The sequence below is a fragment of the Canis aureus genome, chromosome 7 (genome assembly GCF_053574225.1).
Source record: "Canis aureus isolate CA01 chromosome 7, VMU_Caureus_v.1.0, whole genome shotgun sequence".
NCBI lineage: Eukaryota > Metazoa > Chordata > Mammalia > Carnivora > Canidae > Canis > Canis aureus.
The window spans coordinates 7026542-7048782 of record NC_135617.1 but is presented as its reverse complement, the minus strand read 5'-3'; the positions used below and the strand labels follow the sequence as shown (position 1 = coordinate 7048782).

Here is a 22241-nt window from a genome sequence, read left to right as displayed (position 1 = left end):
GACACTGTGGTGTGGTAAAGAGGAGGGGATGGTGGAGGAGGGGGTGGCATTTGGAATAGGGCTGGTTCTCTTCATTATTTAACCATGGAGGCCAGAGTCTGGATCCAGTCATTGGTGGTTCTTTTTAGAAACTTGGGAGCACCAAGCACTTCTAGCCATCAACTTTGGACCTTAATCACATTTCCAGGACAAGAGGGGAAAGTTGTACTTAAAAACTGTACAGTATTTCATTGTGTAAGCGTATTCAAACGTACTTCGTGGTCCCCATTATGGGACATTAGGTGTTTTTTTTTTTCCCGCTGTTTCTTTGTTGTTAGAGGTGTCACTATGGACATCCTTGTAGTTGTTAACCATTATTTTTTCCATAGGTGAAATTGTTATGAGTGGAATAGCTGCGTGATATGGTCTTAAATGTTTTTATTACATATTATTTGGTTGCCCTGAAATCTTGTACCAATTTTATGCTACTAAACAGAAAATTTAAATTTTTATATGTTTGGATCTTAGAAGAGTGAAGGCTTAATTCTCTGAGTCTCAGTTTTCTCTTCTGTAAAAATGGGATAATAACAAATACAACATGGAAAGGTGGGGAAAGTATAGGTAAACTAACTATTACATAATAGCTGCTTGATAAATATAGTTTTTGTTATTCCCCACGTAACACATGGAAATAGTTCACATGGAAATCTAAATTTTTTACTAGAATTATGAAACATACTCAAAGATGTTTAAACCAGTCATGAACCTGTATAATGAGTAAAACTCTGAATCTTTTACACTAATATGAACAGGTAGATTTTAATTTCTCTTTTTACTTTTCTAATTCTCATCCTTAAAAAAAGTTAATGAGCTCTGATTGTTGCATCATCTTGTAGGGAAATCTGGTCTGAGTGGAGGGTGAGAAGATTACTGTTTTCTTGTAAATTATCTGGTAAGACATTATGAATAAGTTCATTTCTGGTAAGGATTTCTTTCATAGCATCCTCATTTCTCTCATGGCAATATAAATATATCTAATAAAAACAACATACATAGTAGCCCCTTCTGCTCTTAAGACAATTAGAAGCTGGGGTTTCTGTCCTTTAAGCAGTCAACAGAACTCACTCCCTGAGGTCAAGTACACTTTGGCTTAGATGGAAAACAGGCTGCTCAGTTTTAAGTTACATGAACTACTTCTGTGAGTATTTATTTTTAGGCCACTTAACACCAGTAAAATTTTAATTTTGCAAGTTGTAACATCTGAGTAACTTTTTATGATAATTTAATAGAATTTTTATTTATTATTTATTTTTGAGAGAGAGAAATGGAGTGTGTGTGTGCAGGGGTGGGGGTGGAGGCCCAAAGGGAGAGGGAGAGAGAATCTTAAGCAGGCTCCATGCTCAGTGTGGAGCCCCACATGGGGCTCAAGTTCACGACTCTGAGATCATGACCTGAGCCAAAATCAAGAGTCGGATGCTTAACCTACTGAGCCATCCAGGCGTCCCATATAGAATTTTCACAAGATACTGCTATAATAAAGATAATTGTGTTATTTCACATATAATTTCACTGTAAGTGAAATAAATCATATATAGTAATTTCATAGATAATATAGAAGATGTGGCCTGACCTAAGTCTTGTGAGCCACATTTTAACATTATAGTATATTTGAGCACAGAGTAAAAGAGAAATCACTACTGAGGAAGTTTGTTAGTAATGGTTTATTCACCAAATGTGCTTTGAGAAATGTAACTATGTTCTCTCTTGGTTATTTTTCAGAATTCATTTCTCCCTCTCTGTTGGGTAACATGCCTATCCTAAGGAGAAGTTAACTCTTTGCAAGCCAGCAGATAATCTGGGTGGCTGGATTTGCTCCTTCTTTTTTATATCCCTTAAAAAGTACCTTTGCTTCTCCAATGGTTGTGTGTGATTATGTCACCATTATAAGGTGGAGACAATACCAAATGAATTCCTGAGAATAATGTTGGCAAAGCCATTTAAACATACATGTGCTTGGTATGGGCATTGGCATTTACATTGGCTTGTGTGATTTCTTTGTACCTTTAAAATTGTTTTTTTTTTTTGTCTCTACAATCGCTTTCTGTAGTATCATTTTATTATTTTAATACTACCCTATTCAAATGTCAAATAGCTTTCCCCTGCAAAGTTAACCATTGCAGATGATGTTTTTAAGAGACCTACAAGGTGGAATGGTGATCCCTTGGAAGGTGGCAATTCTAAACCCTTCATAATGACCATGTGCTGTCTTGCATTTTAAAAGCATTAGGAAGTAGGTACTTGTGTGTTAAATGCCTGCCGCCTGGTAACTATCTCAAGGGAGAAATGAGTTTAGTTTCATTTAAACTTAAAGAAAAAATAATTTGTCATATTAGTTTTCAAAAAGACTTTATTAAGATGAATGTCCAGAATTGAGTTTAATTGCTTCCACACATAGATAAGAGTGATTTGTATATCAAAATCAAGCATATCGTCAGGTCATCCTGTGTAAGTTTGTATGTAGAGTTGAAGTTTCTTTTTTTTTAACAGCATTTATTTCTTCTGCCAGTTATTTTATTTTATTGACAGTTAATTTATAAATCCCTCTTTTAAAAAAAAAGTGATAGGAAAAAAGGGCATAGTGTTATCACGTTTGTATATGTGGGTTCCCTAAACCATATGGTGATTTGTAATTAGAATACAAAGGATTCTTTGATGAGACTAACTTCTTGGTAGCTGCAATGGTAGGCATCACAGAAGGAGAGAGTTTCTTGAATTTCTGACAAGGACACTTTTGAGAGAAACTGTGTGGTCTGTAATTGTCCTTATACGCAAAGTCTGATAAAGTTATTGATGTGCAGATCAAGTCGGTATTTCGAAGCTGGTAATTTAATTCTGGATGTTTGATCCTCTCAGTCAGTGGCTTGACTGGATTTTTTTTTTTTTAAAGCAGCTTCAATATTTAATTTCACATGTACCCTCTCAGTAGAGATTTCAAAGGATACTTTGCTGGATGCTTGACTGCCTTGTCTATTTGCTCTTGTTTTGCATGCAAGAGAGAGCCAGAAGCCTTTCTTCTCATTGTGTACACATAGTATTAATGGATTTACTCTGCCTGTATCGTCTCATTACTGGAAACAGCCAGAAGCACAGAAGTCTTTCAGTGTATGCAAATAAGGCAGGATCATCTACCTGAGAGTTAATATTCTCTGCTTTTAAGTGTATTCCAAATCTAATGTTTGTATTTAGAGCATAACATCCTGTTCTCTTTTTTTTATGGGCAAAAAGCTAAGCAGGCTCAGGCAGCTGTTTGATGTTGGCTTCAAGTGTTATTAATTTCATATTCTATTATTCTTTTCACTGTAGCACAAGTGAAGCTGATGTGGAGGCTGTCATGGATAAGTTGTTTGATGAGCTGGCTCAGAAACAAAATGATTGTACGTAAGTTAATTTCTCTTGAAAGAGAATACATTTAGAACACAATGCCCAATCTCCACTGACCAATTAATAAGTTCCATTGCTGTATATGGGTTGATGCCACGCTCAAGTGGCAGTCATTGTATCAGCATTTTGTCTAATTTATGTGTTGAATCATGTGCTATTATTCATCAAGCTATGCATTTCCTATCTGTAAGAGATGAATTTTATAGTAATTATCCAGACAAGATTGAGTCTTTGTTCATGTTCCCATAGTAACTAGACCAAGGATTCTAAAAGTGCAAGGCAGAGAGCTGCGGCTGAATAAAGCCTGTGGAACTGTTGCCGACTGCACATTTGAAGAGCTGTGTGAGAGAGTAAGTATCCAGACACGTCCAGACTCATTGGCCTTTTCACATGTTAAAATACTTCATATTTTCCTTTCTGCGTATTTCAGATTTTAAAATACTGTTCACAAGAGTCAGAACTGATTTAAAAGGCTCACGAAGGGAAATACTCATCTGTATATGTCATGTGCCTTTTATAGACATTGGCTCAAAATTCGCACTTAGAAGGATGCTAAAGCAAAATTGGAAATACAGAGAGAACTATCAACTGTTGCTGGAAGCAAAACAAAAATCAGCTTTAGGGATGTTTTGTGAAAGTCAAACATAGGAGAAATTATGTTTTCCTAAATTGAGGTGAGGTTAGTGTGTGGGGCAAAGAAGATGAAGTAATACTACTATGATCTAAGGAAGCATGACATGAAAGAATTTCTAGCCCACCTGTGATTGTCATTTCTGATCTATTTGGGCAACGAAGAAAGTGAATTTCTATAACTGTGTCATCTATATTATATAATAATATATTCAACAGAAAAAATGTATATGACACGTACATTCATATATATGAGAAAGTCCTTGATTGCAAATTCATTATAGATATGAATTCTGTTTTTTAAAAGCTCTGGAATTCTCATTACTCAGTGGATGTTCAATATATTTATTGACTGTAAATCTTGAGAAAAATCCAAATTATACATAACTTTAAGCATAATTTCTCAACTGTCCTGTAAGTGGTCTCTGACTTATCTTAAGTTTTATTTTTTTATTATTTTTTTAAAGTTTAAAATAACTAAAAAAATTGTTTTTCAGTGAGGGGGAAGAGTAAGTCTTTATTTATAGCTGCCAGCCATTTTGTGAGTACTTTTCTCAAAAGCAAATGACTTGATTACTTTTAACCAGTATAAATTTGTAGTTTTTAAACCAGAGAGATGAATCTAATCTACAATTGTTATTAGAGAAATAAAGCACTTCAAATCAGTAAGGTTTAAGATCAAGTAAGATCCTCTTACAGGGCAAAAAACGTTATCCTTGGTAGTAGTGAAAGTCATCCTGGGTAATATGTACCCGTCACACTTCTGTGGGGTTTCATCAAGGTCCTAATAACTTATTAAGGCTTCCATTTAAGTTATACGTACTTGGCTAGAGAAATAAATTTGAGAAAAATCTAGTATATTGAAAAGATGAGGCTCCTCTTTCTTCCACAGAAGCGGACCCAGTGAGGAAAGAGGAGGGACAGATTTGTTGGGTATAGATGGTCTCTTGGAGCAGACACTGAGTATTTTTATTTTTTATGTGTTCATTATTTCAGGAGATACCTAGTGCTGGGAAAAGGCCTCTACTCAGGGCCCAAATCTTTATAGTCTACTCTGAGGAGGTGGTGGGGAAGAAGACTGTTGCAGAGAATTCTTTTTCCTTTATTTACAAAGTTTTAATAATGATTAAATAAATTCAGGTAAAAGATTACTAGTGTACATCTTACCTTTTTAAATCAAATTATTGTATAGATCAATCACAAGATTTTATTCCACCCTTTTTATATAATTCGTGGGACCCGTGTGAAACAGGCTAGGTCCAGGTATGTGTATTGAAATGTTATGTTTAACTGCATGTCTCCTAAATTCCTTCTCACACATTTAACTGCATGCCATAAATTGCAAGGCAGCTAAAGGACTAGAGTTTGTAGGGAGGATTCAAGATTGCTTGAACAGATGGATAAATACTTTCAAAATGCCTTTCAACACCAAGATTATGACTGTTTAACTTAAAGGTTGATGAGGAATTCAAGGAGGGAAAGAGGACAAAAAGACTTAGGGATAATTTTTTTTTTTTAATTTTTATTTATTTATGATAGTCACACACACAGAGAGAGAGAGAGAGAGGCAGAGACACAGGCAGAGGGAGAAGCAGGCTCCATGCACTGGGAGCCTGACGTGGGATTCGATCCTGGGTCTCCAGGATCGCGCCCTGGGCCAAAGGCAGGCGCTAAACCGCTGCGCCACCCAGGGATCCCGACTTAGGGATAATTTTTGACATTGGATTCACATGCTTCCTATAAGGATCTGATCTATTCTCTACTAAGCTCTTTGTAATCTTACTTCTGCTGTACCTGTCTCCTATGCTTCAGCCAGGCTGGCTGCTGCCTTATTTGGACATGGTATTGCCACAGGTCAGCATATTTGGGAAATGGCACACATAAATCAGCAATGCTCCAGTGCTGCAGGAATGGTTTTGCTGGGAAGGTAAAGGGCCAGGGAGATTCCTGGGCTGCCTCAGTTCTGGTGATTAATGCCCTTATTCCCTGATGCTAATCACCACTGTTGGCATCCAAACACCATCAGCCTTGACTCTTGGCCAAATAGTAGAGATAAAAGCTATTCATCCTTTAGTATTTACTGAGAGTGTACCAGGCACGGGACACAAACCAGAAGTAGTTCCCAACCAGTGGTTTCAGTTGGAATACATGAAATGAAATAAAACATAAAATAGAGATAGAGAAGCAAAATGTTTTTTAAAAATTCCCCAAGAGATACTGTTAAGTACAGTTATAAGTCTAACAACATATAAACTAATATGATACAATCAAGATTAATAGATGAAGGCCAAAACACATATCTGATGGATCTCCATTCCTTGAATACTAAAAACCAAAGAAGAAAGCTAATAAACAAGAAAGAAGTTGACAGTGAACGTGTATATACCCATGCATATGCATTAACTGATATATTTCTCTGCTTAGACTTTTTACAAACACACCTGGCTACCTATCATTATTTTTAAGACGCAAATAACAAACTACTCTTGCAAATAGTTACTTGTGAGCACAGTTATCAGTTGAGGAAACAATTTTCTGCAGGTGTAAAAATTACATTTTTCAATAAGGAAAATTTAGGTATAGTCCGTTTACTCATTAAGCCTTTAGAATTCAGTTTTGGCTCACTTTCTTTGAGCAAGGCTCTTTCAATTTTGGTCTACAAAAGCTTAACCCTAAAGCCAGTGGTTCTCAAACTATTTGGTTTAGGACCTCTTTACACTCTTAAAAATTATTGAGAAACCCAAAGAGCTTTTGTTTAATGGATTCTCTCTCTCAGTATGTACTCTATGTATTAGAAGTTAAAACAGAAAATTTTCAAGTATTTATAATTGATTTAAAATAACAATGATAAAACCCATTATATTCAACCCATCAAATTAGTATAAATATTTTTATGAAAAATAATATTTTCCAAGGTGAAAATAATTTAGTAGGAAGAGTGACATTATATTTTTTGCAAAGCTCTTTAATATCTGACTTATTAGAAGATAGGGACATTCTCCTTTCTGCTTCTGCATTCAGTTTATTATGATATGTTGAAGTATATAAGAAAATCTGGTCTCAGATATGTAGTTATAAATGGGAAAAATATTTTAATAGCCTTATCAGATAATTGTGGATGTTCTTTTTTGATGCTACATGAAAATTCAATAAGAACTTCCTTCCAGGGATGCCTGGGTGGCTCAGCGGTTGAGCGTCTGCGTTTGACTTAGGGGATCGAGTCCCACATTGGGCTTCCTTCATGAAGCCTGCTTCTCCCTCTGCCTGTGTCTCTGCCTCTCTCTCTCTCTCTCTGTGCCCTCATGAATAAATAAATAAAATCTGAAAGAAAGAAAGAAAGAAAGAAAGAAAGAAAGAAAGAAAGAAAGAAGGAAAGAAAGAACTTCTTCCAAAGAACACAGTATGGAAAGACTAACTTTATAGTGGAGAAACCTGACAAACACTACCTCAGACAGGTGTGATCAATGTTAACATCAACAGCAATAACTCATATTGATAGTTTATGCCCTTGATACAATGGGATGAAAATAGCACTTGACCTCTGTGGTCTTTCTTCCATTATTCATAATTGCAGTCTAATCATGAGAAAAACATCAGGCAAATTCCAGTTGAGGGGACATTCTACAAAATAACTGGCCAGTATTCTTCAAAACTGTCAAGATCATCAAAAATAAGGAAAGTCTGAGAAACTGTCACAGCAGAGGGGAGCCTAAGAGCCTCTAATGATGACTAAAAGGTAATATGGTATCCTCGATGGGAGCCTGGAACAGAAAAAGGACCTTAGGTAAAAAGTAAGAAAATCTGAACAATATATGGACTTTAGTTAATAGTATATTAATATCAGTTCATTAATTGTAACAAATGTACCATATTAACGTAAGATGTTAATAATAGGGAAAGCTAGATTGGGGAGTATATGAAAACTCTGTACTCTCTTTTCAATTTTTCTGTAAACCTGAAACTATTCTAAAGGAGTCTATTTAAATTAAAAAAAAAAAAAACTTGACAAGAAATAGATTTAAAATGTTGGTTACAGTGTAGAATCTGAGACAATTTCAGTGTATTTTTGATATACTATTATATTAAAATCCATGAATTTTTCTGGACCTTTATTTTTCTTTTAAAGATTATTTATTTTTTTGAGAGAGAATATGAGCAAAGGGAGGGATAGAGGGAGAGGAAGTAGACTCACCACTGAACTGGGAGCTCAATGTGAGCTCTATCCAGGACCCAAGGTCATGACCTTAGCTGAAGGCAGACATTTAACTGACTGAGCCACCCAGGTACCCCTCCTTCTTGAACTTTAAATCTTTTGTCATGCATGATTTTGTAAGAGAATGAATGAATGCAGTGGTTATTGGAAAATATTGGTTGACTGAGTTTATATAGATCTTCCAAGTGTTGACACACTTAATTATATAATATAAAAGCATTAGATTCTTTAATATCATCCTGAGTCTCATCAGAAAAAAATGTTTAAGAATTAGGAAGCTGTCAGGTTTTCCAAAATTCTAATTTTGCAGATTTGAGGAAATGTTCTTGGAGCAGGGAGGGAGAGAGGTGTGAGAAGAGGGGAATAATCTGGGCTTTTTTAGTTTTACTTATGGCATACATCAGTGGCTTACAGTTATGAAACCTTTTATCTATGATGGCACTAATACCAATATCTACCTAATATATAAATCTGTAAATATATTGTTTTTTCTTGGAAGGAGCCATGGCTCAAAAATAATCTTTACAGACCATCAACCCATTCACTTCTTGCCAGAGGTTTTGTTTCATGGTGGTATCAGGTGTGGTTGAATGAGCCTTAAGCTTTAAGAGCCTCCTAGAAATCTGTGCCATCTAAAACTGGGACTGTCCCAGACATACCAGATGCCTGCTTTTTCACTTGGGGTTGGATGTGTTTTTTTCTTTACTAAGTGGTTTTTGTTTACTACACTATTTAGCCTGGCTCAGAAGATCATTATAATTAATTAAGAATTTTAGGTTACATCTGAAACTGAATGATTTCAAGAGTCCTCTTCATTCAAGTATTCAGTATCTGAATTGCCACAGTTATAATGTTGCAAAGAAATACAAAATTATTGGGGCGCCTGGTTGGCTCAGTCGGTTAAGTGTGCAACTCTTGATTTCAGCTCAGGTCATGATCTCAGGGTCCTAAGATCAAGCCCTGCGTTGGACTCCACATGGGGCACGGAGCCTGCTTAAAGTTCTTTCTCTCCGTCTTCCTCTGCCCTCCTCCCACTCCATACACATGTACTCTCTTTCTCTAAAAAAGAAAAAAGAAATGCAAAATTATCATAACAAGAAATAAGTCACAAATTACTGACCACTTAAAAATGTAGCCCTTCCTCAAACATCTCTCACAGCTTAATACTGGTACCTAGCCCCACTTACCATTTCAAAGTCTTTTGCCAGTCATTCAGTGCTTGTCTGATGTAGTAAATACCTCACCATAACAAGATAGATAAAAGTAAACATATCCATGCAAAGCCACTGACAAATAAAAATTGGCCAACTTGATGAAGAAAAAAAAGGATAATGGCACCATAAAAGCTTTAAAAGAAAATAATTGAAATATTTATTAATTAAGAGGATATTGAAAAGCCTGATGAAATCCTTAAATATTTTTATAAAAATATTTTTCTATGTAGTTGAACAACCAAATTGTGAAGTGCAAGATGTACTATTTTGTCATCCTACAATTTTGTCAAGAAAGTTATGCTGAAAATAAATAGTAATTTGTTCATTGTTTGTTCTAGGAATTTAGTTCATAGTTACTATTACCCATATATATATTTTTTGTTTATTTATGATAGTCACACACAGAGAGAGAGAGAGAGAGGCAGAGACACAGGCAGAGGGAGAAGCAGGCTCCATGCACCAGGAGCCCGACGTGGGATTCAATCCTGGGTCTCCAGGATCGCGCCCTGGGCCAAAGGCAGGCGCTAAACCGCTGGGCCACCCAGGGATCCCTATTACCCATATTTTTGTTAAATAAGCTAAAACAACATTTTTATGTGTTATTTACATTTTTCAAGATAAAGCAAGATTGAAAGTTGAATTGAAGGATCAATTTTTATTAATTGTAGTTGGTGATTTGTATCTTCCAAGGAAATAACTATATATTGGGTTATAAGTTGTTATGTTTTTCTTTGTATTTTGTTGGTTTAAAAGGAAAAAGAAAAAAGAACTTTACAGAAATGCCCATAAAACAAGGCTGGATTAGAAATTTGAGAACTGTAGCCACTTGGAATGTGGCTATTTCCATGATGCAAAGGTAGGGGATGGGGGAAGAAGAATCAGAAGGAATGAAGAAAAGCTGGGTTGAGAGAACGCCTTCCTACTTTCTTCACATGACAAGTTTTCTGTTACAGTGCACATTGGGAGGCTGAGCAGTCTTGCTCACCTTCTATTCCCAAACTAGGGCAAGATCAGCTCCCTAGGAGATGCAGTACATGGCAATGGATTTTAAACTCTCCAAGCCTTTGATGACTTAGACTCAGCTGCCTGAAGCTTCTTCAAGGGAGAAAGCTTGTTTTCATTTCTGTGAATATGTGTCTGGTCTCTGTAATGGAGAGAAAGCCCCTAGGGATTCCCAGAGTATCTCAAGGGAAGAATGAATGTGCTGAGAACCGTACACCTTCAATATGTTCCCTGTCTTAGGAGTAGAATTATTTTGAGGATTAAATGTAGTTGTAGACACCTCTTTGTGTTCCTTTAAGATCACTTTTTTTTTTTTTTAAGATTTTTTATCTATTTATTCATGAAAAAGAGAGAGAGAGAGAGACAGGCAGAGGGAGAAGCAGGTTCCATGCAGGGAACCCAGCGTGGGACTCAATCCCGGGTCTCCAGGATCACTCCCTGAGCTGAAGGCAGGCGCTAAACGACTAAGCCACCCAGGGATCCCCCCTTTTAAGATAACTTCTGTAAGAAAGTAGACAAACCAATATTTAATATTTACTTTGGTCTTTGAGAGTAATGTGCCATTTACCTGCTAAATGATTAAGAAGCATGAATTAATTTTTAAAATATTAAAGTGATCATTAGCTTTTTAAAATTAGAACTTGTTTTTAATTTTAAAGTAAGTGGTCTGACTTGGATTTAATAATAAATATATCATAACCCTAAACTACACCTTTTGATTCCTGGAGTACCAAGAAGTTCAAGTCCTTGACTCTGCCACCTACTAGCTGTGTGATCTTGGGACAGTAACTCAACATCTCAGTGCTTCAATTTCTCCACCTACGAAATGAGGACAATAAAAGGAATAGTTCTCAAAACAGAAGATCTATACAATGAAAAGACTTGTAAAGTGTTGAGGAAATATAGATCAATCAATTAATAAGACTTTATAGGTACCTTAAAGGTCCTTGTTTGATTTTTTTTCTTTAAGTTTTAACACTGATGACTTTTTTTTTTTTTTAGATTTTATTTATTTATTCATGAGACACACACACACAGAGGCAGAGGGAGAAGCAGGCTCCATGCAGAGAGCCTGACATGGGACTCAATTCCAGGTCTCCAGGATCATGCCCTGGGCTGAAGGTGGCGCTAAACTGCTGAGTCACCCGGGGCTGCCCACTGATGACTTTTCTAATGCTTACCTACCAACTGGTGCTCTCTCTCTTTCTCTTCTTTAACAAAAAGCTTTATATATCAAGGAATTCTTTGATTTTTAATTTTCAAGTTTTCCTATTTCTCACCATAAAATCCGTGATTTGATATAGTCTGTAGTACCTTTCCCCTGGATTAGATCAGTTGACTCAATTGGTGATTACTTAGAACATGCTAATTGGAATATTAGTAAGATATATCCTATTAGATATATTGTGACTTTGAAATGTACTTTATGGAAAAAAGTTTGAGAATTGTTAGACTATACTATCTTTGTTTCTTAAAATAACTTGGTGAAGATATTAAATCAGGCAAAAATTTTGAGAAAAACTAGAATTATAGTATCAAAAATTGTAAGCTTTCTGTGTATTTTAGGGTCAAACGTTACTTAGCTCTTTTATCTTTTATTGTTAATCAATAAATATATGTTGTGTAATATTCCACCTTTTCCAAGATTGTTACAATGATTCATTGGCCAGCAACTGTTTCTTAAGTGCATCCACATTGTTATACTACTATGTTATGGGGAATATAAAAGAAGTATAAGAAGTTTCTTTCAAAGATTTTGTAATTTAGTAAAAGAAATAGCATGAACAAATGTCAGACAGTATGTAGGATAGAAAGAGGTCCAGCTGAATCAAGAGAGTATCTTATCCAGATACTCTGTAGCTGAGTGGCCTTGGGCAGATCACTTAACCTCTCTGGGTTATTTTATCCATAAAATGTGAAATGTGATCAACTAACTTCTTTCATTTGCTTGAGCTGTAACAGTCTACTTTGAGGAGTTGTGCTCATTAATACATATAATGAATACATCAGGAGTTAAAATTAAGGATAGTGAGGATTGGGAAGACTGTGAGGAGACATGAGATTTAAGAAGGAAATTGATCTTGACTGTGATAGGTGAATAGAACTTGGATGAGCATAGTAAAAGTATTTCAACCATGATCTAAACCCTGAATGTTTCAGAAGGAACAGAAGATACTTGCCTAATGACAACAGAATACATGTTAGAAAAGGGAAATAAGAATGAAAATCTTAGATCTACCATAAAAATCAGGCAGAGAAAATAAGGTTTTTTTAAAGATTTAATTTATTTATTCATGAGACACACACACACACACACACACAGAGAGAGAGAAAGAGAGAGAGGCACAGACACAGGCAGAGAGAGAAGCAGGCTCCATTCCATTCAGAGAGCCTGACGTGGGACTCTATCCCCGGTCTCCAGGACCACACCCTGGGCTGAAGGTAGTGGTAAACCGCTGAGCCACCCGAGCTGCCTGAAAATAAGATTTCTTATCATGATCTATAAAGTCATTTTAGATTGAGCAGGATCATAGTACATAAGGTAATAGAATGATCAGTAGGGCAGTATACTCTAGGAAAGTTTGTGACTGTCACCACCATGTTCCATTGAATCAGCAAATAGTATCTCCTTCTCAGAATGCCCTTCTGTCAAGAGGGAAAACTTGATTAAATATACCAACATGCTACATAATTGTTTGTTACCTTTTATGTAAGGTAACAGAGCTTAACCATTTATATATTATATAGTACTTCATTCTAGTCATTCAACAGATATTTACCGAATACATAATGGAAGGTTGGCGTAGTTCTAGGTGCTATAGAGGGTACCAACATGAAGTAGGTAAAGAGGAAGTAGGCCTTAAAGGCTGGAGGGTTGAAGATTCTGCTGGTATGGGAAAAGAGGGAGGGAGTGTGAGGGTAGCAATTGGGATCATGAGGGCAATCTTTGATCTTTTCTTCCCCTGAGGTTTTGTGTTTTTATGAAAAACACAAAAGTAAGAAATTACAAAGTATGTTCAGAGAATTGAAGACTCAGGAGGGTTCTACTTCCATTAATGATAGAGAAGCATCTATTTGACCAACCTACCTTTATTTACTATTATTTTGTGAGTAGGCTCCATGCCCAACATGGAGCCCAATGTGGAGCTTGAACTCATGACTCTGAGATAAGACCTGAGCTGAGGTCGAGTCAGACGCTTAACTAACTGAGCCACTGAGGTGTTCCCAACCCACCTTTATATCATTGCTTTTTTTTTTTTAATTTTTATTTATTTATGATAGTCACACAGAGAGAGAGAGAGAGGCAGAGACACAGGCAGAGGGAGAAGCAGGCTTCCTGCACTGGGAGCCCGACGTGGGATCCGATCCCGGGTCTCCAGGATCGCGCCCCGGGCCAAAGGCAGGTGCCAAACCGCTGCGCCACCCAGGGTTCCCTATATCATTGCTTTAAGTCTGGGCAAAATCTAAGAAATAACTGTCTGGAAGGCACTGTTGAGCAACCAAAAGCAGGGAGAAAGTGAAGCACTGGCAACACTGAAAGAAGGGATTGACACTGATAAATTTCTTATTTTTATAGTTTTTTGCCAGAAGACAGATCATAGTTGTTCTCATATGGAACATCTAAAACTTCATAGAAACCTGCAATATTCCTGGCTTAAGGAATGAGAAAAGAGTGAGTGAGGATAGCATCTGGAAAATAAGAAAATTGTGGAAAGAGAGAACCACAGAGGAAGAGCCCAAAACTCTTCACAGAGACTGCCCAAATCTCGAGCTAACCTGTGAACTACATAGGCACAGCTAAGACTAAAAATATTCAGCAGAGATTTCAGTTGCTGCCTGTCACAAAGGAGACAGTTTGGAGTTTGAGACTAGCCAAGTTAATTATCTGCTAAAATGGCAACAGCAGAAAATCAACATATTTGGTGGAATATAAAAGAATTCCAAGTCTCCAACAATATATCATTCATTATCTAAAATACAATCCAAAATCGCTAGTTGTATACAGACACAGGAAAATCTGATCCACGTTAAAGGATAAATGATGACAAAAACTGATCCTGAGAAGATATAGCTGTTGGAATTAGAGACAAGAATTTCAAAGTAACTTTTATATCTATACTCAAGGGTGTAAAGACAAATATGCTGACAATGAATAAACAAATAGGAAATCTTAGCAGAGAAAACTATAAAAAAGAACCAGGTGAAAATTATAAAAGTAAAAGTTGAGAATTCTAGACTTAAAAATTTTGAAGTTTATTTTATGTACTTAATACCAAATTGCAGAAAACACAAGAGTCAGTGAATTTGAATATAGACCGATAGAAATTATGCAACAATCTGAACAACAGAGGGGAAAATAAGGCAGAGCCTTATGGCAGAAGAAATCATTTCAGACATCAAACTATATCATTGGAGTCCTAGAAGGAAAAGAGAGAAAGGGTGGAAAAAATTTTTGGAGAAATAATGGCTGAAGTTTTTCCAAATTTAAGAAAAGCTATAAATTCATAGATCCCAGGAGCTCAACAAACCCTTAGTGGATACAAGGAAAATAACTCCTAGGCCCATCATAGTCAAACTGATAAAAACTAAAGATGCAGCCAGGGTAACAACGGTATGATTAAAGACCCCTCATCAGAAGCAATGAACACCTGAAAACAGTGCAATATCATCTTTAAACTACTGAAAGGAAGAAACACCCAATATTCCAGAATTCTTTTTTCAGAGAATTTAAGGGTCATGGTTGGAATTTAGACTGTATGTAGGAGAGTAGAATGCACTCAGGCAGGATAGATGGGTTGAAGTCAATATAAAGGGGTTTGCATACCGGATGGTAGAGTTTGAACTAGAATCTTCATCAGCATAAAACAAACTAGTCATTATTTTTTTAACAGATCTATATTGGATAATCTGGTAAAGTTGCATAAGATTGGCACTGGTGCTACCATACGTGGAGCCTTTGTGTACACTAGATAAAGCTCCCCAAGAGGGGCATGGAGCTAAGTGAGCAAATCATGCCTTTATGTGGCCCTTCCTCTAAGATTGATGCTTTCCCTCATCCGGGTCCATGGCTTGTGGCAAACAGAGATTGAACTGAATCTCTGTTCCCAATTGTGCCCTAAAACAAGTATATATGATAGATAGAAAGAACAAGATGAATATGAGGGAAATCTGTAAGATTGGATGGAGAGAGGTCTCAGGGCCAACGACAAGCCACCTCGGGCTCTGATGTTTTTAGTTTGGATGACAAGTGGAATGGCAGGACCCTTAACTGATACCTGAGGTAAGAGAAGGGGACTTACAAACAACTGGAAATCTAAGACAGAAGATTCAAATCTGGAAGCCAAAGTAGAGATGTGTTAGTTTGAAGTTGAAAGGAGTCAATGAAATCACCTGAATTGACTTTGAAATGGAAGAGATGAGGGGTGTAGATGGGATTGGAAAATCCTATCATGAGATTTAGTGGAAGGAAATAGAGCTAAATCAAAGTTACATTAGAAACAACTAAAATTTCCCAATTTTCCCATTGTCATGAAGATTATTTTTGGTTAGATTTTATTTACCTATTTGAGAGAGAGAGAGCACAAGCAGGGAGGAGAGAGAGGAAGAAGCAAGCACCATGCCCAGCAGGGAGCCTGATAAGGGGCTCCAGGATCCTGACCTGAGCCAAAGGCAGACGCTTAACTGAGCCACCCAGGTGCCCCCTTGAAGATTTTTTTAAAATGGAAGTAATTTGCTAGATTGATAACATCTTGGGATTTGGAGGTTACTTTGTAGAAGGTCTTAGTAGACATATATACAAGCTTCTGCTCTTAATAACCTCATCTGTTTTATTAGGTTATTGTTTTCCAGCCTTAATATATATGGAGAAATTCTATAAAATGTAAATTATTATTCACATTTACATGAAGGTAAAAAATTATACTGCCCAGTGTTATTGAGAAATAATTGACATATGTTCCCCATTAAAGGGTTTAAGGTGTACAGCATGATGGTTTGAGTTACAGATATTGTGAAATGATTACCATAGTAGATTTAGTTAACATCTACTTTCTCATATAGATAAAAAGAAAAGGAAGTTATTGTCTCATAACTGAAAGTTTGTACCTTTTGACCACCTTCCTCCATTTCCCCTCCTCCCAGTTCCCCATCTCTGGTAACCGCAAATCTGTTTTTACTCGATGAGTTTGGTGTTTTTTGTGCTTTAGATTTCACATACAAATGCATTTAAGTTAGTTAACTAACAAAAGAGGGTATTCCTGTTTAGTATCAGAAGTTCTTACATTTATTTCACTGGATGCCCTTTGAAAAGCAAACTAAATAACAAAAGTTTTAAAAAGAAGTAAGAAAAAAGGGGGCACCTGGGTGGCTCAGTCAGTTCAGCATCTGACTTGATTTTGACTCAGGTCACGATCTCAGGGTGGTGAGATCAAGTCTGGCATTGAGATCCACACTGGGCGTGGAGCCTGCTTAAGATTCTCTCTCTCCCTGTCCTCTGCTCCCCCCCCCCCCATCTCTAAAAATAATAAATAGAAAAAGAATAATTCAGGCATGTATTTATTTATACCTTACTTGGTTCCGAAAAGTATATGTACACCCACAAATAGAATTATGTTTTTTTTTTAAAAGCAGGGCAAAGAGGAAATAGAGAATAAGTTAGAATGGAAAAGTTAGTATATATAAATCTATGTCATAAACTTCTACAAGGCTCTTGGATAATTATATCAGCTGTCAGCTTTCTCTCAGTCAAATGGGGGAAAGATGTTCAGTAAGTTAGAAGACAAAAAAATCAGAAGTAAAAGTCTTTGTCGCACTTGGACCTTTCATACAGGAACTTCCAAAAGATGCCAGCAGACCGCTTTCTCAGCTCTATTCCTGCTGCCAAGACCAGTTTGTTTGCACAGATTCTTATATACAAGCTAGGGGCAGAATGAAAAATGACCCTGCAAGTGCTATAGAGGTTAAAAGAGCACTTTATGAGTACATTTTTCTGTTTATTTTCAGGCTTGATCCAGAGAAATCATTTAGAGATTGGATAATTGCTTAGAGATTGGGTAGACTCATGTTCAAGCCTTTCACAGATGTTGTATATATTTTAATAAAACTTGGGCAGCAGATAATTCAAGGTGGTCTTTTTGGTAAGAAGGTGGAGTAAAAAATTCTATTCTATTACTCAGTTTGAAGGGTTCGGCCCTTTGTGTATTCAGCAGCACAGGGAAGCATTCAGCCTTGCTCTCATTAACTTTTTAATATCTTTAGAAGATGATTTAGCATTTTTCACCAAGTATTTCCATGATTTGGAAAGCAAGAGTGGGAGGAAGAATAATTCTTTGATATCCACTTCTCTTCTAACTCTGATTAGGCTTTTTAAATATCCACATCTAAGAGGATTGGGGAGACCCAAGGAACTCTCACAAGGAGAAGCAAAACAGAAATAACAAATCTCTGCATTTGTAAGATTTTAACATGTCCAGAAGTCATCATCCTCAAATTTAAGATAATTGTTGTTCTAAAGCCTCTTCTTACTTTGTAGTGCGTTAAGTATCACTTTTTATGCCTCTTCACATTGATTTCCAAAGGAAGAGTTTGCCTTGATGGACCTTTCTTTTCAGATGCACATGTAGGTGTAGAACCTAATTTGGGAGTAATCTTTCAAATTTCTTCTGGTTAGATCTTCACAGCCAGGCGAATTTATGTTTCCTCCAACTGAGATGTAGCAAATACTGCCCTCTACTGAGGAGATGCTCAGGATGGCTTGATTATGTTAATGATCCAGTGCTAGTCTTCAGCTACTGGTTTCAATGAATTTGGTAGAATCATGTTATTAATTACTTCATCATTACTGTATACATTCTTATTAAAGTCATTATATTCAAAAATAGAAAACAGACAGGATAGGAACATATTTCAGCTTTGGCCACATAATTTATTACCTTCTGTAGTCTGTACAATCAGGTATTGTAATGATGTTTAAATTTCCATTTGTTTTAAACTAGCTAAGTAAAATCTTTTTTGCCAGGGGGAAATTAGAAGCAGGTTGTTATAGCATTGTTTTAAGAAATGAGTTTGTAAAATAATTCTAGTAATAATTGGGCAATTTTTCTGCCCTCACCAATATTTTTTTCAGTGTCTGCTGGATTGCTAATATCTGGATGAGTCATTTCAAAGAACTAGTTGTTTGTGCAACTGAAATAAATTTTCTTTCGTTATTTATGGTTTTAATGAGTTATGTATGGTTAGTTATCAGTAGAGGATCACATTAAGCACCTTCTAAATAAAAACTCTTTAAAAACTAACCAATGAAAATAGTTATACACACACTCACGTTAGTATATGGTATGTTTTTGAAAGTGTTGTGCAATCTGTGTTCCTAGATATGAAGAAAATGCGTTCTTTTGTTACGCTAAATGCTTGATATAATGCATTGTTTCAACTAACTTGTTTAGTTCCTGTTTTTCTAGAACCTGGTTTGCTTAGGGTTGGCTCCAAGCTAAACAAATTTTAGAAGCCACGTGAACTAAAACCTTGTAATCCAAAGTATGCCCATGGCTTCTTATAAAATCTAAAGCTTAAGGTCACCTGGCTGGCTCAGTTGGTGGAGCATGTGACTCTTGATCTTGGGGTTGTGAGTTTGAGTCTCATGTTGGGTGTAGAGATTACTAAAAATAAATAAACTTTTTCAAAAAAATCTAAAACTCAAACCCCTTGTTACCTTAACTCAGAGGTTTTAGATACCATGAGGGTTAGTAAGAGAGTCTCACCAGGTTAAATAATCTCATGGTAAAGCCAGATTCTAGGATGAAGTTAGCCAAGGTCTGTGAGGGAGGCTGTGAAGGTTCATTTCCCTCAGCCTTAGAAACCATTGGACTCTAGGCTGCTTTCTCACTATCCCTCACACCATAGTTAACTTGAAAACTTAAGCTGAATACAATACTTAAGCAGGATTTTCTAATTCTGGAAGTATTTAGGGTCTTTCTGAGTGGAGGGATCTGTGCTATACTAATTCATTCATTGTTGTCAATTCCTTTGGCACAGTTGAGCCCAGTTTATCCCACTTCCAAGAGGAGCAACTCTTGAGTCCCCTGACATTTTAGGGGTCTATTAAACAATTGAACCGTCCATCCTAGTCAGCTACCAGCTCATCAGTTAACAAATGATAGTCTGGTTTACGTAATCCCAGGTGGTTAGTGTAATCCATCTCAGTAATTCTTACCATCTCATGGAGATTTTTTTTGTAGTGTTTATGCTATTTCCCTGGAGCTGTGTTGGTGCTTACATTCAGGGGTGCTTGTTAGTAGTCATGATGATGCTAATGACCTCCTCCTTCTTCATATTCTTCTAATCTTGTGTTTTTAACTAATCTCCACATTTTTCATTTTGGTTTCCTGTGCTATGGGCTCTACATTAAATGTCTTTATGCCAGTTGCTCTGGTTTCTCTTTCCCAAATGAACTGGAAGTACTCCTTAGGAATAAACCCAGCACAGTGCTTTCCATATAGCAGCACTTAGTCTGATTTGATGTGGTCTGTGTTTTATGAAAGTTGTCAGTTCTAGAATCTCCAGAATTTGATATCTCCACAATTCAGAGACTTCTCACATACACAAAGCTAGTCAAGTCAGGGTGAGAAAAGAGTGCAATTGCCTCTGGTTTGCCACTTTAATTTTTTTGTTGAGTCATTGTTTCTACAAACTCTTAAAAAATATGACACACACACACCCATCAAAAGAGTACTGTATTAACCATTATTATTTGGCCATTGAGGGACAGAGAGTTTAATAAAGATCTGGTAGTTTTGGATAGAACTAGCCTCCTGCCCTTGAGACTCTGTAAGTCAAGCAGTAAAACTTTTCTTCAGCACACCAGAGAACACCTTCTGAAGCAGAATGTATAAGAGATGGTAGTATTTTCTGGAATGGTGAGATATTTCCCAGTTGGATGTTATGGACTTCATATTACTGAGATTTCTCATAGCAAGGGGCCATATTGCCATCTTGAGAAATTATGTACTCTACAAATACACACATTTCAGTGCTTTTTCTAATTATTATCTTTAATGATTTGGTGCACATAGTTGTTTTAAGAAATTCATGTGGTATTTTTAGTTTGTTTTGCAAAGGACACATTTATCCTAATTCCGTTAAGTTGTTTTTTTTTTTCCTATTAAAAAGTACTTTTCTTTAAGATATGAGGTATTGTCATTTCAGTATACACAAAGCAAGATGCCACACATACTTGTTTAACGAGGAGCTATCAGGGTAGCACTACAAGGAATTTATAAAGAGGCGTCTATAGAGATAAAGAGTAACCCTTAGGACAATATAATCTAGACAGCGCTTGAAATAATAATCATCCTACTTGAGCTAAAATAATGGTGGCAGAACAAGCATTAGCCAGGCAGAGAAAAAAGAAACTCAAGCTGACAGCTCATTCGTGTGTGCTGAAGTGGATCAACCGCTCCTCGCAGGGCAGAAGGCAGCCCGGTGGTAAGGCTCGTGCATTTCACACTGGTGTGGCTTTGAGAAAATCCCCACTCTCAGCACCAGGGTCAAACCAAAGCGGACAGCTGTGCCGGTTCTCATACAGGAGAAAGAAGCCAGCAGACAAGCTCTTTATTCCTCAAAGTTTGTTAGAGAACTACATATAATCCAGCTGTATACTCCCGGTAATTAAGGAAAACAAATGCTCTTTGCAAACTCATTATAGATTTAAAGTTCTTTAAGTTTTCATCAGGTTTCCACAGAAACAAAGAGTTTGAAACAATAGTCGAGAATGCACAAACCATCCCATAAGTGGATTTTAATTGTTTCTGTTTAGAAAATTATTCAGATAACCAGCCACATCAAAGACTATTAAACTTTTTAATTGCTCAGGTAGAGAGATGGAGAATGTCATCATTATCTATCATAAGAAGAATCTGCATTAGATAATGCTACTTGAATTCTGAGCTAGAATAACGTACTCAAGGATGCTACCAACTGAAGTGGCATTCAGTACTCGAAAATAATCATATGCGTTAATTATTCATAGGACACAATGCATGAATTTACAATACTAATTACGGTTTTAGAAGGTGTCTTATGCTATGGTTTACTTACGGAAGAAGATCAACTAATGCAAACAAAAGTATAGATACTTGGCAACTGCTGTAGCTATCTTGTGCATGCAATTTAGTGGTATGATAGGTCCTGAGAGTGGAGAAACATATCTTTGTGTTTTGCCAAGTTCTTGTAAGATTTAGTTACAAAACTTGGATTTATTAAGCATTCAGGAGTTATCACTGATTCTGAAGAAGACTTGGCGATAATGCGTTCGCTGGTTCACTAGTCTTGTATTGGACAAGATCTTGTTCCCTGGTCTGTTGGGTGCTACGGACACTAAGGTGGACAAGAGAGTGCTGACCTTTCTGGAACTCCCGGTCTCCTACAGTAGAGCGAAGTCCAGCCCAGTTTGAAGAGTTAGGGAGACTCCATGGGAGTCTTAATGGGAGATATGGAAAGTCACAATCCAAAGAGTATGGCTGAGGAGGCAAGAACAATTGGAGCCATTACTGTAATCAGGCAACCTCACACAGGCATTCTTCATTTCTCCAAAAATATTTTAAATGGGTTTAAAATGACCATTTTATTTAAGAAAAATTTTAACTTAATGCACTCGGATGCCCCAAGCACATTTAAATACTGAATACTAGGGATCCCTGGGTGGCGCGGCGGTTTGGCGCCTGCCTTTGGCCCAGGGCTCGATCCTGGAGACCCGGGATCGAATC

General features: G+C 36.7%; 1 protein-coding gene across 5 annotated transcripts in view; it reads left to right on the top strand.

Moving 5' to 3' along the window:
• Positions 1-22241, top strand: part of AFG1L (AFG1 like ATPase) — a 202605-nt gene that overhangs the window by 165863 nt on the left and 14501 nt on the right. For 3 of the 5 annotated variants that reach the window (XR_013382891.1, XM_077902863.1, XM_077902862.1), the window contains exons 9-10: positions 3343-3413; positions 3670-3770. Coding sequence is in view for 3 of the 5 variants with exons in the window: in XM_077902863.1 (XP_077758989.1) it covers positions 3343-3413; positions 3670-3770 (172 nt within the window). In the remaining 2 variants the exon portion in view is untranslated. Of the gene's footprint in view, positions 1-3342; positions 3414-3669; positions 3771-5046; positions 5185-7624; positions 7787-22241 lie in introns of those variants that run through there. The other 2 variants (XR_013382892.1, XM_077902864.1) reach the window with 2 other exon arrangements.